We start from the raw sequence: 18,620 nt of genomic DNA on the forward strand, positions 1-18,620 counted from the left end.
TTTGAACTCGTTACTGGAGAAGATTAGAATGTTCTGAAAGCAGTGAGATTTGTGGTCAGCGTATAAAACTCATTTTTTTTTAAACTTAGCTTTCCCACAGCTGCAAATAAAACCAGCAAAAAGGATGAGAGAGGACTGTAGCAGAGAAAGATGATTAGGATGAGGAGGGGACGGAGCAGAGACAGAGATGAAAGTGGAAGTAATTTTTAATATATATAAGCCCCAACAACTTCAAGAAAAGTAGGGACGAAAATCAACCAAATGAGAACACAGTTTCTCTCTCCCAAGAATCACTCAGCTACTATGGGAAAGGATATCATTATAAGAACCTACATAAAATTCGCAAACTATGTATTGTGCAAAGTAAAGCTCTGATCCTGCTCATGTAATGGGAAATGAACCAGGAATGGGCAGGAAAGTAAGAATTACTTATTCTGCATGTACTTATAGTGGATCACCTTGTTTTCATTTTGTAAAAGTCAAACACACACACTTCATACTTTGACAAGAAACGCAGATTTTAAACCTAGTTTTCCACTGACATTTGAATTTCATCCTGTATTTCACACTAACGCTGAAAAAGTTGTTCTATTCAAGAGGTCACAAAGAGCCACTGACTTATTGTCATTTTCTTTTGGGCTGTGTAATATTCCCCACATTCTGCATGTGTTAATGTTTGAATTACATGTAAATATATTTTCCTGCTTATAAATTCTTGTGTCTAAGCAGATCAGAGTGATTATTTCAAATGCTTTATTAATCCAAGCAATCTGTCAAGACCCAGCCAGACAATATAAAACACATCTTTGGAGCTATTAGAATACCAGCTGCAAGCTTTATCATTTTTGTTTACTACACACCAGGCAGATTCAAATCCCTTTACTGTAGGCTGAGAAAGAAGGTATTATTATCCTTACTCTGAAATATGTATGCTTTTACAAGCAATTAGAAAACGGATTCAAGTTTCTTTAATCACGTATTTTTAAGATTATGAATGCAAGCCCAGAACTAAAATCTGTTATCTGATTAAAATGTTAACCTTAAAATATGAGTCCAAAATTATCTCTCAATTCCTAACTATTATATAGTATCCATTAGAATAGTTTGAGCTTTTTGCGGAAAACTAAATTCATTTTCAGGTTTTCAGTTTTGTTTTGTTCAATAGAAACAAAAACTTGTGCTGTCCAGTGAAAAAGGAAACTGAAGGTTGAAGGGTTAGTTCCAGTTGCTGCGACATTTTCCTGACCTGGTTCTCAGCCAAGTGATCGGCAGTACCCAGAGTTACAACAGGGAGAGTTTGAAAAGGGAATGGAGAAACGAAACTGATTAGTCACAAAGTGTGACCCTACATTTTATATATGAAATGAATTATATATAACGAATGTAAGTAAAAAGCAAAAATCAATTTCTTTAGTTTTAATCATACAACTTCCTCTCATATCTCAGTCTTGAAGGAAACACGGCTAGTTTCACAAGGGACTGGTATTGTTTTAGGTAAATATAAAAAGATCAGGGAAGAGGAGCAGCAGCAGCACTGGGGGTTCTTATTCCTAAACCATCATCATTTTTGTGGAGCAAAAAGGTGAAAAAAACAGGAGTAGGCCCATGCCACCAGCCTCAATTTCCTCACTCTTAACAAAAAATGAGTTTCAGGTATATCAATTCCTACATCTTTGTGATGATAATAATCTAGACACTCCATAAAATAGGTTCTGTGCCTTCCTCTGGAGAAGAGTGTGGTCAGTCTAGCATCCAAAGACAAATGGCCTCTGTTTTGGCATCTCCAGGGAAAGAACCTAGCATCTCTGGATTGGAAAGGTATGAGCCTCTAACAACTTGAACTAAAGAACCAGGTCCATTAGCATGACAGAAGTAGCAGATGCAAACCTCTGTCTCACTACTAGAGAATGATAAAGTGCCACACTGGGTTAGCGAGAGTTACATAAGCACATAATTTAATCCATTTCTTCTGAGACAGTTTGGCAACATGGAGAAGATTTGATTTGTCATATCAGAGCATGGGATTCCATTTACAGATCTGTCTGAAGTCATCTCATGCACACTCTCAGTTACCTTATGTGTAAAATGGAACAATGATAGTTGCACCCCCTGACCGTAGTGCTACACGAACTGGCTTAATAATTATTTCTATTCATTATGAATCCTTTAACAGCAGTCCAAGGCAGAGTCAAAACTCAAACTAACGTACTCTTGATTTACAGCTGAGAGTGCGTTCCCCTAGGCTACAGAGTACTGTATGGTGTACCATTTAGGCAAACTGCATGGATATTTATACACACATTTTACAACATGCACAAATTAAATGAAAATAAAGTGCAGTAGTTGCTATTTTCATGTAAAATTATGCAGGCAACATCAAGTACACACACAAAACATGAATGGAATAAAGCAGCATTTCTCACAGTGTAGAATGCATCCCATCACAGGGCATAAAGGTCCTTTATTGTCCTCAATTGTTCTCCAGAGCCCTAGCTTTCATTTTTTTAAATAAAGTAAGTCCCTATCCCTTATGGTTGCAAAGAAAACATTGAAACATATCAACGTGTGTGATGACGCAATATGCCCTTGAATACAGAGAGTCTAAAATAGTAAGCGCTGAGATGTGAACTGCTCCATTTATTTCTGTTATGATAGTTCAGCTATTAATACTTATCTATTTCACTGCTCAACATTTGTAAGAAATAAGAGGAATCATCATATTATGAATATCTATACCAGGGGTCGGTAACCTTTCAGAAGTGATGTGCTGAGTCTTCATTTATTCACTCTAATTTAAGGTTTTGCGTGCCCGTAATCCATTTTAACATTTTTAGAAGGCCTCTTTCTATAAGTCTATAATATATAGCTAAACTATTGCTGCATGTAAAGTAAATAAGGTTTTTAAAATGTTTAAGAAGCTTCATTCAACATTAAATTAAAATGCAGAGCCCCTCAGACCGGCGGCCAGGACCCAGGGCAGCGTGAGTGCCACTGAAAATCAGCTTCCGTGCCGCCTTCAGCACATGTGCCATAGGTTGCCTACCCCCGATCTATACAATCTATTCCAAGTGACCACTCACTTTGGATAGCCCTTTAACATCAGATGGCAGGGTTTTAGAGGGAAGGGGCAATTGGTTTTATTTTCCTGAAGAGGGGCTCAGCTCTGAAAAGTTTTGGAAACAATCGATTAAATGATCAATTAAATATTGCCATGGGAATATTTTAGATATGAGAGAGAGATGATAGGCCAAAGCTGTAGACCTCTCTGCAGCCCAAAATGGCTCAAAACACAGAAGAAATAGCATGGTTCTAGTACACTGGGCAGGCTAGGGCACATAATCATACTTGGAGAATAGTGCATGCTTCTGTGCAGTATGTAACAATTCTCTTTACTAAAACACTGGGGCACTGGTGGTGAAGCTATAGGACCTTGGCTCCAGTAAACAATCATTCTGCATAATTTGCAGAACAAGGAGCACAGCAGGCAAGAGCCATTACTATACACCCTAGGTTGCAGTAACATCCAGGTGCTCCACACTCTGCCTCTGAAGGGGAAGTGGAGAATCTCTTTCCTCTTCTATCTCAAAGCACATACATGTAAGGCCCATTTCAAATCAGATTTTGTACAAGGGACCAGAGTTTCATCCTACTGATTGCAGAAACTAAACATGTTTCTATAAGCAGGTCTGGATTAGGAGAAGGAGAGTCTGAACTGCAGTTCCATTCTGAAAATTGACTGTGCACCTGACTTCAGAGGATCTGATATTTATTGTCCTACCATGATTTCCCATAAAATGTGCTTAGTTTACATGTGCAAGAAGTCACAGATTGAAGGGCTGGCTGTCCATGCAATACTCAATATCAATTCCAGAAGAAAGCGGGTCACAAATGAAAATCAAGATCATGACAAAAACAGATGGAAAAAAGGGTTGGGCAGTAACACGGCTTAAAACCAGCACAGATGGTGAACGGATTTGTCTTCAACCCATACAGAGGACGATGGCAGTCATCCCATGAAGTAACCTGAGAACACAAATGAACTTCAATGGACAATCAAACCTAGACAGCACCTTCCACAATGTTTCATGATTGATAGAATCAAAGGCCTTTGTTAGGGCAATAAATGCCATAAACAATGGCTGGTATTGTTCTCTACACTTCTCTTAGCTCTGTCGTGCAACAAAAATCATGTCGGTGATGCCCCAAGACAGTCTGAAACCATATTGGGATTCTGAAAGGACATCTTCGGCAAGAGGGAGGAGACAGTTCAAAAGGATGCAAGCAAATATTTTCCGAACAATGGAGAGGAGAGTAATATCTCAGTAATTCCTGCACATTGCTAGCATTGTGACCATTTTAAGAAAGGGGACGAGTCATTCTTGAGGTCGAGTGGAATTTCCTCATTAAGAAGTTGATGAAGTTTTTGCATAAGTGCTATTCGAGCAGCTTTGAAGACCTCCATGGGAATGCCATCTGGGCCTGGTGTCTCGTTGTTTCTGCTCTAGTGATGGCTCATCAAGCTTCCTCAGAAGATGGGGATGGGGGTTAGCAAGAGGTTCTATTACTAGATGCTGAGGAACGGACTCAATGGTGGCAGCTGAGACTTCAGATTCATGAGAGTCTCAAAATGCTCCTTCCAACATTGCTTGAGGGCCACATTGTCCTTGAGAAGAGTAGAATTGTCCTGGGATCACAGAGGGATTGTGCCATTTGAACTTGGCCTGTAGATGGCTTTCATTGCTTGTAAAAAGTTTCTCGTGTCATGTTGATCAGTGAAACTCTGGATCTCCCTGGCCTTTTCTTGTCACCACTGATTCTTGATGTCATGCAGCCTCCTTTGAACTACAGCTTTAAGCCAATAAGTAACCTGTAAACCATGAACAGGACTCCTCAGCCATCTTAAGTCTCATCAATGACTCTACCCCTAGCAGACATCATCCTTGTATCCAGGAATAGATATTTGATCCTTAACTAGCAGCCTTGTTTACACAAACTGGGATGAGCATCAAGCGAAGTTCTTACCGTCAATGACACCTGTGCAACATCATTGTTCTCAATGGAGTTGAAGAGGGACAACGGATTACTAAATTTCATTTGCAGGGTTAAACAATTATGGTGATACACAAAAAGCTCTCTTATCTGTGTGGGTGCGATGCTCTAACAAAGGTAAAAAGCAGTAAAAAATTGTGTGTGTCATACTTGTAGGCTGACTGACAGATTACACAAAGGGAGCAGCTCCGTTGAGTAGAAGTGCTTTTTCTACAGTGACTCTTAAGACTAGAACCAACAAAAGCACAGTGAAGCCAAGAATCCCACAGAGCAAATTTATATAAATCGATACAAAAATTCCTTTTTAATCTCACATACCAGCAAGGTTTTGATGGAGATCTAACAAACAGACCATTGTAAATCTCTGTAAGAAGATTACAAAAGTTAAACACAAAGGAGCCATACTTTGTCTGTAATAGTACACTTGTATTTTCCATAACTTCCTAAGCAGCAATCTTATTTCTAACCAAAATCACAACTTACACTAACTATTCCAAGGGGAGTCACTGTATGTCCTGATTCTGAGGGATGCTTAACATCCATAATACCAGTAATTTTTCAATGATGCTCGGGATTAGATTCCCAAACTATGTATTAATTTTCCTTTAGATTTATAGCTGCAAAAAGATAGCCACATGTGAATGTTATTAAGTCATGCACATTTTCTATCAGTTCTGGAAACTACAGATTTTAGTACCCATTGAGATATCTTGCTCAATCACAGCATTAACACAAAGACATTCAACTTCTTAAACATGAAATGAATAAACGAGACAAGAAATAAGACATGATTGAGATAGTATGAGCCCAAAAATTAATCAGATAGAGGTAACTTTTTAAAGTACATATATTTAGAGTTGTTTTTACCGTGCAAAAAGACAAACGAACAAACGAGCTCAAACCAAAATAAAAACAGTGAAAAACTGCTATTTAACCTGTGGGATTGTGCAGCTCAAACTGCCAATGCCTTCCCAAAACAAAACAACAGAGTACACTAGATACACTAAGTATGCAAGTAATATGTATGAATCTCTACCTTTAAAACCCATCATTAAAATGACAGAATTAAAACTTTGAAAATGAGGCAAACATGCTCATTTTACACAATGAGGCATCTACATCAGAAGCAGCAAAAAAAAAAAAAAAAAATTCTTCAAAAATTCAACTACTATGAAAAAGAAAAAAAATCATGGTGAGAGCCATCTAACACTAAGTTACATTTTAGACTAAGCACACTACTAGACTCTATCCCAAAACACATATTACTGATTGACACTAAGTGCTATCAGTATTTCTAGTATTTACCATCAGATACTAATACTAGTAATGTTAGTGACCATGCAACAAAAATGAATTGACAAGTTATATCTATTTTCAGAAAGTGCTATATCTGCAAAATCAATAATGACAGCGCCATTTAGTAACTTAGTACTAAATACCAAGATTAATACAGGTCTGTACTGTAGAACAGCCACATCTCCACTAATAGCCATTCAGTTCTTCTGCTAAAAAATAGATTCTCCCTGTCCCAGTCAGGATAGCCAATTGATGTGACTGTGTATGTTCTGTTCAAAACAAGATAAGTAACACGTTACTACAATCTGTATATAGTCCAACCCTAACTCCCTCCCTTTCTGAGGCTTGTCTTCATTGGTAATTCAAACCACCAGTACCAGGGAAAAACCTCAACTTAAATTTTCTCTTCTAGTTTAGGTATTCCTTCTTGCAAAGGTAATTTATTCCAAAGAAAGTAGAAATTACTTAATACAATTACTTGGTCACAAAATATTCAAAATATGAAATCTATTCACACAGCAGTTTCAGCATTCTGCTAACTGGTGAGAGGAGAACACTTTATATTAAGAAACTGAAAATTACTGTCTGAGGTTTGGGTCTGCAGAGTTGCACAGGCAAACTGAGAGTGCCTCACACTCCCAACAGGCTATCAAGCTCATGACTTAATCAAGACAGAATACCAAATAAATCCTATTAATTATTCACAGGAAATATTTTTAAGCCCATAATCTTCCCCTGAGGCACATCAATTGTCACTTTTATTTATGTCAAAGACTGATTGGGTTTCTAGATGTGGCCAAGAGAACAGAAGTAAACATATTTCTTGAGTCAACTGATACTTGCTTTCAGACTTAAGTACAACTGTTCAGAATAAAGATTTATTTCTCTGGGAGAAGACTGGAGAAATACAGAAGGAGAGGAGTCTATTCTTACCCTGTAAAGGAAAGGGCTATATAAAAAGAGGAAAAATATGTTTTCTGTTATTATGAAGGTGTTATGCACTAGGGGCTCACAAAACAGTAAATGAAAATATGGCCTCCAATGTTGATTGGTTTGGGGAGACGTATAAAACATGAGTTGATTCATTAGAATGTCAATGCTGTTAGCTTTCTTTCATTCCTCCCTTTCTTTGTACTTTGATTATTTCCTTAGTACTTACCTTTGTAACAATTTGGCACAGTTACAGAAATTAAAACATAAGTCGAATATAAAAGAATCAACCAACAGTCAACCAAATAATACACAAAATAAGCGGGCCTTCCCTCAGAACCAGGCAACACTGCCAAGAGGATCAAATTTCAAAGGCAAGGGCCTCTAAATGAGACTATCTTGCCAATGGTCACAGAGTATTCAAAGATAGGAGCAGGCAGCAAGAACCTCCCAGCCAACTGCTACAATGGTTATAAGGTGAGAAGTTCACTCTCATAACTAGATTCCAGACTATTCAGAGCTTTAAAGATCACAAGTACTCCAGCTTTATTCCCTGGAATAACTCTTCTGTATACCATGATAATAGAGAGAGGTGTACGGTAGGAGGATATAGGACAAATGTGATATTTATCATGATTCACAAATTACTGGTTCTACTAGACTAGTGACAGTAAGACTCAATGGATGAGCAATAAATAAATTCTGAACACTCTGGAGCCTGCTAAGATTCACCAGGACAGACTGCAGAATAGTTCTACTCCCAAAATGGAGCAAGAAAAGGCTTGCCCTTAAGGAAATGATGATGATGTAATCAGGACATAGTTATTCATCACATCCTATTTCCTGCTCCAATCCCAAAAAGTTTAGTGTTTCTAGGCAAGTGATTGCAACTAAGGATTCCCAATACTGACATCATTCAATTTATTCAACTCATTAATATCAAAGGACACTCCACACACAAGTGCAAGAAAGCACATGGTCCTTGCTGTAGAATGGCACAAAACTTTTTACTGAAATGTAACTCTCTCAGCCAGACTGCAGAGATGGTGGTAATTACTAACTTGTAGCTAAATAATAATTTCTATGAAACAAATAATACATAAATCCTTGCACTTGATTTGATACTGTTCTTGTACCTCACAAACAGACACTTTCCATCACTTTTAATTATAAATAAATATAATAACCCAATTAGGTCTCAAACTTATTATTTACAACAGGTGGACAAAAGAAATAACTTTGACAGTGGAAAAAAAGAAGGATGACATAACAGCAAAATGAGCAGGTTTTGAACAACAAGCCAAGTTGTCACAGCTTACCACCGACCAAATATTTATCATTAAACATTTAGTATAATGACTTTAAAAGGGTGTTCCATGTTAGTTCGGTAATAATCGTATATTTGGATAATTATTTGCTTTCAGGTGGTGAATTTGGTTAGCTAGGAATACAGCTGTATCAAAAACAAGCAGTATGGTACCGTTTCCAGTTAATTGAATACAGATTATTTCTGAACCATAACCTTTCCATGCATATAACTGCTTTTAAGTTTAATAAAAGATTTGTTTATGTAAAGAACTTCAGGATCTGTCCCTTATTGATAACTTGTCACCACCCCCTTCCCCAACCCCAAGAGTCTGATTCTCAGCTCTGAAATAAAAATAGTAGTAATTGTGGACTTTAATGAATAGTTATTATAAGATTTTTTTCCCCTCTGTCTACAGATATTCAATTATGCTCTCTCTTTTGGTCTTTACTGAATAAGCAAATCTTTTGATGCAGTGAAAAGAATACAACTTCATGCTTTCTCACTTTGCATTTATGCAACTATTCAGTAATTTTCCAACAATTATTCAAACATTTCTGTTTTGAATTTATTGGCAGGATAGTTTGTTTTCAAAAACATGAATAAGAGGTGGTTGCTAATGGTTTGTATCTTAACAGAGTTACCTTTTAGTCTGTAAAATTAGTTCTGGAGTTAAATTAAATAAATATGTTTAATTACAACAGAATATCCGAGACTAAAAACTCTTACTATTTTTATCTACCACATCTGGTGATGTGATAGAATAATTAAGTTCCTTGTAGCATATGGGTGACCAAAAAAATTCAAGAGCTCATTGTAGAGATAGGAATAATATTTCCTTAGCCTCACTCCTGTGACTGTGAAACGCTTACATCAAGGAAAAAACATGTGTGGCAACTTACCAAAACCTGGGCAGGCTGTTTCAGCACGTGTTATTTTATGAAGTAAATTTCGGCAGGCTCTGAACAGCATGATGAGAGATAATGAAATGTGGTCATCCCTGTGACCCCACTCTCATTTCATATCATCCCGTGAACCCACAAAGCCAAAGACCCACAAAGGGGCTTCCAGAACAAGGCAGAATGAGGCTATTTCAGTCTCTTTACCCCTTTCAGCAAATAATGGCCAATTTTGGCCAGTACTGCATTAGCAGTTTCAGGCTGCTTCACTCCACAATGGGAAATAGGCAGTGACGCCCCCAATTTTAAAACTGTATTCACTTGTTTTAGTTGAACCAACATGTCTTCTCTGTAGCAAGACATAGCAGGAACTTTCTAACTCTAAAACATCTAATGGGGCCTAATTCTACAGTTCTTAAACAGGCAAAACATCAAAGACAGTAATGAAAACCAATATCAATGTCACATCTGCAAACATCTTGGCTAATAAGAGACGTTCATAGTTCACCAAACTTACATTCAAACACATTGCAGCACCCAACCTATACATAATTCACATGCCAAAACATGGCATTAATATGATATACTAAACATTGCTGAAAACACAAATATTTGCACAAGCTAAATTGCTAAAAGATGTTCCAGTCTCTTGTGTATATGCTGCATGTTTTGAAAGCTATCTAGATGTTTTACAAACAAGAAAAATCTTCAGTTAAATATAAAAGCCTATGTTTAAAATTCAACAATCAGTCTCTCATGGGACTTATTTCAGATAATAAGATTGGTTTCCGGGTCCTCCATTTATTCTAATTGTGTTCAAATGACTCATTGGGCTTTAATTTGTTTATATCCTGTAGGCACTTGTCCTGCTCATGACTGTTCACAATTATACATTTACTGAGGCTCCAACCTGCAAACACTTACACACATGGAACTTTATGTACCTAAGTAGTCTCATCAAGTTCAGTGATACTATTTTTGTGAATAGTTAAGCATATTAGTATTTGCACAATCCAGACCAAAAAAGGTTGCGCTTATCATTAAGAAATAAGGTCCACATCCTACTCCCAATGAAGTCAACAGCAAAACTCCCATTGATTCAGTGGTGCACAGCTAGTCCCTCCATAATCTCAGATGATGATTAGATAAAAGTCTGATGCAGTGACAAAACTAATCCTGCTTCAAATTTCTGTATAAACAACATTTCAGAAAATTATATTGAGCAACATGAAGCTCAGTTAGTATCAACAGTCAGCAATTACTCCAAATTTGCCATATACCAGTTCCAGGATATGCTTGGATGCAAGTCAAGCCTTTCTGCCTGAACAAAACTCATGTAGAATGAAAAAAAAAAAACCCACCATATAACAATACAGTGATTAGACTTATATAAAATAAGTTCTGAACAAGTTTTGCTTTTCTCTCCCACACCAACACATGTTGAACAAACACCTAAAAAAAAATAAGACAGAAGAAAATAAGAGCTGTGATAATCCAGACAACTCTGTTTCTGATCACAGGAGTTTAAAAACAGTAGCTGTTATCTAAACTGGACCTTGAAAGATTTGATTGAAAATAAAAAAGTGTATATATATTTTTAAATAAGGTAAATCATAGAATATCAGGGCTGGAAGGGACCTCAGGAGGTCATCTAGTCCAATCCCCTGCTCAAAGAAGGACCAATCCCCAATGATAGATATTATCTATCACTATAGATCTGTAACGTATCTAGTCATTCTTTGCCTGCGATATCTCATATCAGGATTTTCTGGTTTTAAGCAAGTCCCCAGTAAAAGGAAAGAATTCAAGTGTGACCCTAATGATCACTCTTCACAATCAAGAATATTTCAGTTAAATCCTTCCTCTCATTGATTTCTCTGGGGCTAGGATTTCACCCTTATGAGTTCAATGCAGTAGGATGAAATCATTTTTGTTTGATTTCCATAAAACAATGTATTACTATACTCCTTACTGCATGTAAGAGCCATAACTTTTCCCAATGTGCAAAGATGAAGCTCACAATTTCAGAGTCTGGTCCATTACGAGTTACATTCATCCGATTGCTTTGGCCTCCACAGGAGAGTCAGACATCAAAATTATATTACACAACCCATGGATCAGGAGAACAAGACAAATATGACACCATATTTATGGAAGTTACTTTTTGCTTGCATACTGTTGTTTCATAGCCTCACTACTGTGAGTGTACTAGTGACATATGAACAAAAAGTAAATGAGAGTTCTATGTGAGATGCAAGTCAAATTGCTTTATAATCCTCCATACTTCTATTGAGCATAGGTCTTGCAAGGCATTGGAATACTCCAAATTCCCATAGCTCACAGACATTATCCCTTCCTTCACACAAGAAAGAAGAAAAGCTCTGTGTAAGCTTGAACACTTGTCTCTTTCACTAACAGAAGTTTATCCAGTAAAAGACATTCCTTCCTCCACTATGATTCTCTAAGATCCCAGGATCAACACACTACAACAATACTGCAAACAGAGAGAGGTCACTTACCCCTGCTTTCCCTCCAGGAGTACATGTTACATCATGACACTATCTATGCTCAGTCCCAGGATAATAGCAAGGTAGCAGCTAACACAGAAATGAAGGGGAAAGAGGAGCAGCTGAGAGAAAACTGGGGACTGGGAAGAGAAGCAGCAAGAAGGTAGAGTTAGAGATAGAAGGTACTAAGTGGCAGGGAGGATGAAAGAGGCAGTGAGGGATTAAGGACAAGAGGTAGATGGTTGGAAGCAGGTAGGCAGAAGTAGCAAGTGGATAGGGGTTGCCATAGGACAAGCAGCGGAAGCACAGGAAGGACTAAGCAACTACCCATGATTTAAAGATACAAAAGCTTTGCGAACACGGGCTGCTAACAGGGAGTTTCGCAAGGGAGTTCTCCAGGTGGAGGAGTAAATACAGCATCTGTGGGGTAAGTGACAGTCTGCAGTGTGTGTGTGTGTGTTTGGGGGTTACCTGCTGTGTGCTGAGCTTGTGTTTGTCAGTCTGTTTGTTTGTTTTGGTTGTTTGAAGGACCGTGTGCTGTAGTTGGCAGTTGGAGGCTGAGCTACAAAGGAAGGTTTGAAAGCTAGAAGCCTCTGGTAATTGGCTGAGCCTTAACCAGTGGGCGGGGCATTCACTCAGTCGGCTTGTAATAAGTGGGCCAGCGACAGGGCTGCTAAGCAGGGAGTTTTGTAAGGAGTTGGGTGGTACTTGTTGGTCTATCCATGCCCGTTAGTCCTTTGAAACTATAAACATAATGCATTTCAAACCTTTCTTCTAAAGCAGGAGCAAGATGGACGGGAGCTGCGATGGAGTTATTGAGAGGGTTGAAGAGCGAGGCTTACGATGGTTGGGAAGGACCGCATATTGTGCCAGCACTGCTTCTGTCTCTCACCTGCGCTTGTAAGCAGAACAGCAGCAGAGCATGGATGCTGTTCTACCCAGAATTCTTGGTGTGGTTCTTGCAAAAGCTTTAAATTGCCAATGTAACTACTGATATCGGGGATAATCCATGTGAAGGTGCCTATGGTGGATCCTCTCGGCAGCAGGTGGGGAGCTACAGGAAGGTGGCGACTAGGATTGAGGAGATCCTTTCCAAGGACAATCCTGGCAGTGTCATGATGGAGCAGCTGAGGTAGTGTCCCAGTTCACAGGATGCTGACCACCACTTAGTGAGAGGAGGAGATGGCTAGGTGGACATGGCAGCTTGTTCTTCTGAGCAGGCAGTGTTCTACCCTGACGGCGAACTCTCAATCATGTGGTAATAGGTCACCTTATTGCTCTTCTTGTACAGTCGCGGATCAGGAACACCCCTTACAGTAAAGGGGAGAAGCCGTACCCTGAGGCTGAGAGGTTTTCATGCACCAATGCCAAATAGGAACGTTGCCCAGGGTAGCGGTAGGTCGGAGACTCTCTGAAGATGAAGGGGAACGAGAAGCTGATACTAGATAGTAATACCTTCTGTCGCCTGACCATTTTCATCTCGGAAGGTATGCGCTGCGGGGGCCGTAGTCGGATGCTTACAGAGGCTTGTCGAATTATTCCGGCTTTGACTACTACCTGCTTACTCATCATTGAGGCACAATGATATGCGAGGTGTGACGCTGAGCGGATCAGCAGTGATTCAGGGCTCTGGCGAGTGGGGTTTGGAGCGCAGTGCGTCTTTTTCTTCGATTCTTTCCTGTCAAGGTAGGGGCCAGCAGAGCGATGCTCATGGGCAGTGAATGCTGGATGCGAGGTAGTGTCGCCAGGAGGGTTTGGCTTCTGAACGGGTGCAGTTTGAGGAAGGACTGCTAAGGCAGACGATGGCGTTCACCTTTCGAGGAGGGGCAAGGGACCTATTTGCCACGATGGTAACTAGTAGAGGAGGGCTTTAACTAGGTTCATGGGATCAGGTGAAGCAGCCCAGGTAAGTGGGTGGAGCGAAGACCTGGGAGATGGGGCGGAAACAACAGAGGAGCGTGGGACTATACTGGAGAGAGAAGGCAGGTTTCAGGACCAAACTGGAGCAGTAACAGTATCTTAATGCTATTAACAATGTGAGAGTTGGTTTAGCAGGAGAATGGAAGGTTACTAATGATTAACTATGATTGTTGACATCAGCCTTGACTCTCCGGTGGGATATATTGTTGGAATGTTGGTGTGGGTGGGCATATATTTGCTCGGAGGAAGACAAGGGAAAAAAGGGGGGGGGTTGCCTTATATATAAAATGTACTTGGCTGGTGGAGATGGACTAGGAGGGAAGTTTGAGAGTTGCTGAGTTGGATAAAGGGGCTAAATGGTGATGTCGTGTAGGAGGTCTCTAAGGGACTACCGGTGGAAAGAGGTGGTGAGGCTTTTTTTTAGATAACCAAAAGCATCAAAGCCCAGATTTGGTGTGGGTGATGGGGACTTCAACTATCCGAATATGTTGGAATAACAGCGGGGGCAAGATTATCCATAGTTCTGGACTGACTGAGCATTGTTATTTCAGGGGTGAAAAAGCTCTGGGGGGAGTGTTTGATTGATTTTAACATAGAGGAACTCTTCGGATTTGAGTAGAAGGAAGTGATGAAAGTGATCATGAATATAGAAGTTTGCTTTTGGAAGGGCTGAGGAGGTCGCAAACGGACCCATTTTTCTGGGATTTCAGGAAGGCAGATTGTTGGTAGTCAGAGAGTGACAGGTATCCATTGGGAATCAGACTTGCGGGGAAAAACTGGGAGAGTTGGCACATTTTCAAGGGACACTATATAGGGCAAAGCCAGCTATTCAGATGGGTAGGAAAGATAGAAATGTGGCAAGCACTTGGGGCTTTTAAACCCCCCCCCGGCAAGTCTTGCACGACCAAAATAAAAGGAGTTTCATATAAAAAATGGACTAGGTGTTACAAGTGATATAGTGCACAACACAGATGAGGGCCCCAGTTGAAGGCCCAGCAACAAATGAGTAAATAGTACGGGGATAACAGGGAACAGAAGATTTTTTATCAATACATTGAGCAGAGGCCGACCAAGGATAGGCCATTGCGCGTGGGGGGAGAAGTACAGGAAATTGAATGGGGTGCTTAATGGTTCGTTTCGGTCTTCCTGAGCGATGAGGAATGCAACTAGTGAAAGATTTGGAAGGGGGTAGGTTTAGAAGTAATAAAGAGCAGTTAACTTCACTTGAAGTTAGGTGCTGTAGTACCGGCTGATGAATTGCATCTAGAATACTCAAGGTGGTTAAGGGAGGTATCTGGCTCTGCTATTATCTTTTGGAAAGTCATTGGGTGGGGGATTCCGAGAGTGCAAAGGGCAATATTAGTGCCCTCTATAAAGGAATAAAACAACAGGCAACTACGACAGTTAGTTTAATTTGTGCGGAAGTTAATGAGAGCAGTAACTAAAGATATTTGCCCTTGGAAGGTGGGTAATGATAGGGAATAGCAGCATGGTTGTAAAGAACAATCGCTGGTCAAACGAATTGATAGCTTCTTTGATCAGGTAACGGCTTTGGTAGGGAGAGCGGTGGATGTGCTATCGACTTTAGTAAGGCATTTGATACGGTCTCGCAGATATTTATCGATAAATTGGCAATTACATTTGATGGGGATCTGAAGTGGAGTGGCAATAACTGGTGGATACCTTATCCAGAGAGAGTGGTTATTCATGGGGCCGCCATCTGGCTTGCAAAGCTATAATAAGTTGAGTGTCGCAAGGGTTGTTTTGGCGACGCTTGTTCATATCTTCAGAACGACTTAGATGTTGGCTAGAAAGTGCCTTTTTGTTTTGAGATGTTTACCAACACTGGGAGGGTTGCAATGCTTTGGGACAGCGGTCCGAAAATTCAATGATCTGGCAATTGGGATGGTTTAGGCCAAGTAGATGAGTTCAATAAGCCAAATGCAAAGTGCGTCCCTTTTGGAAGAAACCTATGTTCGTTTCAACATAGACTGGAGCGAGTTAGGAAGGGAGTTGGGCCAGAAGGTTCGGGGTCAAAGCGACCACAACTAGAACATGGTCAACGTGTGTACTGTTGCAAAAAAGACGTGATTTGTGGATGCTTAACAGGGTGTTGACGACACGACAAGTCATTTTCCGCTCTACTCTGCGCTGCGTGTAGCTACTGGAGTATTGTGTCAGTTCTGGGCACCGCCTTTCAAGAAAGATGTGGAGAAATGGAGAGGGTCCGAAGGCCAGAGATGATTAAAGGTCTTGAGAATGGCTATGACGAGGCTGAAAGATTGGGTTTATTTAGTTTGGAAAGAGAGACTGAGAGGGGCTTATAGCAGTTTTCAGGTATCTAAAGGTGTCATCGAGGAAGGAGCAAACTTGTCACCTTGCCTCATGATAGCACAGAAGCATGGTTAGAAGGAGAGGAGTTTAGGTTGGACATCAGGAAAGTTCTAACTGTTTCAGGGTGTTAACACTGGATATTTGCCTAGGGGTTGTGGAATTCATTCTGGAGATATTTAGGTAGGTAGCTATGTCTATAGGGTGGTCTAGACAATATTTGGTCCTGCCATGAGGGGAGGGACTGGACTCGATGACCTCTCGAGGTCCCTTCCAGTCCTAGAGTCTGTGAATCTATGAAAAGATGGATATACCTAGATACTTCTGAGTTTTGGTCCTAGACCCTCCTTCAAACGCTAATATAATACCCAATAGAGAACAAGTTAAGGCTATTACACAAATAAAATCCAGGTCGTGATGCACCCCTACCGCAAACCCTGGATCTGGCCAGACAATTTTTGGTCCCCACTTCAGAAATGCCATTGCTTCGGTAGAGAGCAAGTTCAGATGCTTCTTTTCTATCATTTGCGGAGTCAACAGTACTTTAAGTAGTTGTGACACGTACACCTCCCCCATCTCTTTTTTGAAAGCACTGTTATATCAGAATGTGTTAGGATCCAGGGGAAGGAGGAGAAGCTGCTTATGTATTTGGAAGAATTGCAGGATGTGCAGCCAGTGAAATCCAGCATGCTACAGATGACTAATTAGAGTTTTTGCAGCTTTCTTATACTAAGCTGTATTGGGTCCAGACCTGGTTTTGGTGGAATAGCAGCACAGGTCTCTTTTGAAGACAGTTTCTGTTTCTGTGCCAAAAACGTGGCAGGAGCCAGGTGTCAGAGGAGGGGTTTTGCAGCACTGGGAAATCAGGCTACAGGATTTCTTTGCTGTGACAGAAGAAGTTCGACCTGTTCAGCATTTAAGCAGTAAAGTTAGGGGGGCTGGGACCAAAAATCGGCAGGAGCCACCCAGCCAGCATTTCCCCAACTCCTCAGAGAGGGCTCAGCAGCCGCCTAGGTACATGAATACCCAACAACCCAAAGCAGCTTTGCCACACACACACAAACACACCCTCTGCCTTGGCGTTTTGAGCTCTCCCCGCGCCTGCAACAACTTTTGAGACAACAACCTACTACAGCCCAGCTAAGCTGCTTGCTCACGAGTGAGCTGTAAGGAGCCCGAAGGGAGCGACCTGCTTTGCCCAGAAACAAACCCGCTGCCAGCCCCGCCGGTGCCGCTCGCGGAGATTTCCTGGGGCGAGTGGTGCAGGGGAGCCGCGAGCAGTGTCCCTCCCCTCCCGCCGCTCCACAAAGTTTCTGCGCAAAGTCAAACTCGGTGCAGCGCGCCCAGGGCAGCGGAGCGCAGCCCCCGGCCATGCACCAGCCGCTGAGCGCCTGGGCTCGCCCGGGGAGGAGATCGCGGGGGTCCCACAGTGACTCACCCATTACTCTTTCCTCTACTCCTTCGCACCAGCCCTGCGGCCGCTCCTCCCGGCCTCTTTAGCACCAGCGGCAGCTTCCACTGACCCCCTCCGCCTGTCCCAGGCAGCTTCCCCCGCCCCGGGCGCCGGCGAGCCAGGGGCGGGCCCAGAAACCCCTCCCCCTCTCCACCTGCCTTGTTCAGTCGCTCCCTGCAGCCCCCAAACTGTTCCCAGAGCGTGCGGGGGGCCGGCTGAAGGGGCAGGGAGCACAAGCGAGGGGCCGGGGTCTAAGCAACCCAGAAGGAAGCGCTGAGCCTCCTGACTTTGGCATAGTGTTTATCTGCCCCCCCTGTGCTCCGCAGCCCCTCTCTGCTGGTGGATTGGGAGGGGGGAGCAGATTGTGAGGGTCTCATGCAGCCTTTTCCTTCTAATCAACTGCAAATTCATTGGCCCCCACTAATTTGCACTAGTCACCCCTCTGGCGCTGGAACTAAGTGTAGCATAAACAATAAATAGTCATCTTCCCAGGACAGAGTTACCATCCTCATACTCTCTTCCCCATTTCTTGTAGATACCAATGTACCTCTCCCTCACACTCAGGAGTTCTCAGCCTGAGTGCCACAACCACCCTGTCCTTCCCTTTTGCCAAGTGGGAGGTTGGTTCCCGCTAGATAGGGAGGGATCCTGGGATGATGCAGATATAGAAAAGGGTGTCACACCATGGAAAAGGTAGCTAACCCCTGCTCATGCTGATACATTGTCATTATTGTAAAGTGACTGGGTAAATATGTAGCATTTAATTCTTGTGCCAATAGTGGTTTTGTTTCCCTCAGCCTGGACCTCTGCCCTACTTTTCAGGGCCTAATTCTGCTCCCAGTGAAATCAAAACAAGTTTTGTCATTTATGCCAGGAAATGAGCTAAAAAATTTCTGTTTTATCAAGCTGCGACATGTTTGGGGATAGAA

At 41.4% G+C, this 18,620-nt stretch overlaps 1 protein-coding gene across 1 annotated transcript in view; it reads right to left on the bottom strand.

Annotated features, from left to right (window-relative positions):
* GPM6A (glycoprotein M6A) overlaps positions 1-17,727 on the bottom strand; it is a 336,266-nt gene extending 318,539 nt beyond the window's left edge. Inside the window, exon 1 of the mRNA XM_075066384.1 lies at positions 17,677-17,727. Within this exon, the coding sequence (XP_074922485.1) occupies positions 17,677-17,680 (4 nt within the window). The 5' untranslated portion in view covers positions 17,681-17,727. The remainder of the gene's footprint in view (positions 1-17,676) is intronic.
* Between the last annotated feature and the right edge of the window lie 893 nt (positions 17,728-18,620).

This window comes from Chelonoidis abingdonii, chromosome 5, assembly GCF_003597395.2.
Source record: "Chelonoidis abingdonii isolate Lonesome George chromosome 5, CheloAbing_2.0, whole genome shotgun sequence".
In the NCBI taxonomy this organism is placed as follows: Eukaryota; Metazoa; Chordata; order Testudines; family Testudinidae; genus Chelonoidis; species Chelonoidis abingdonii.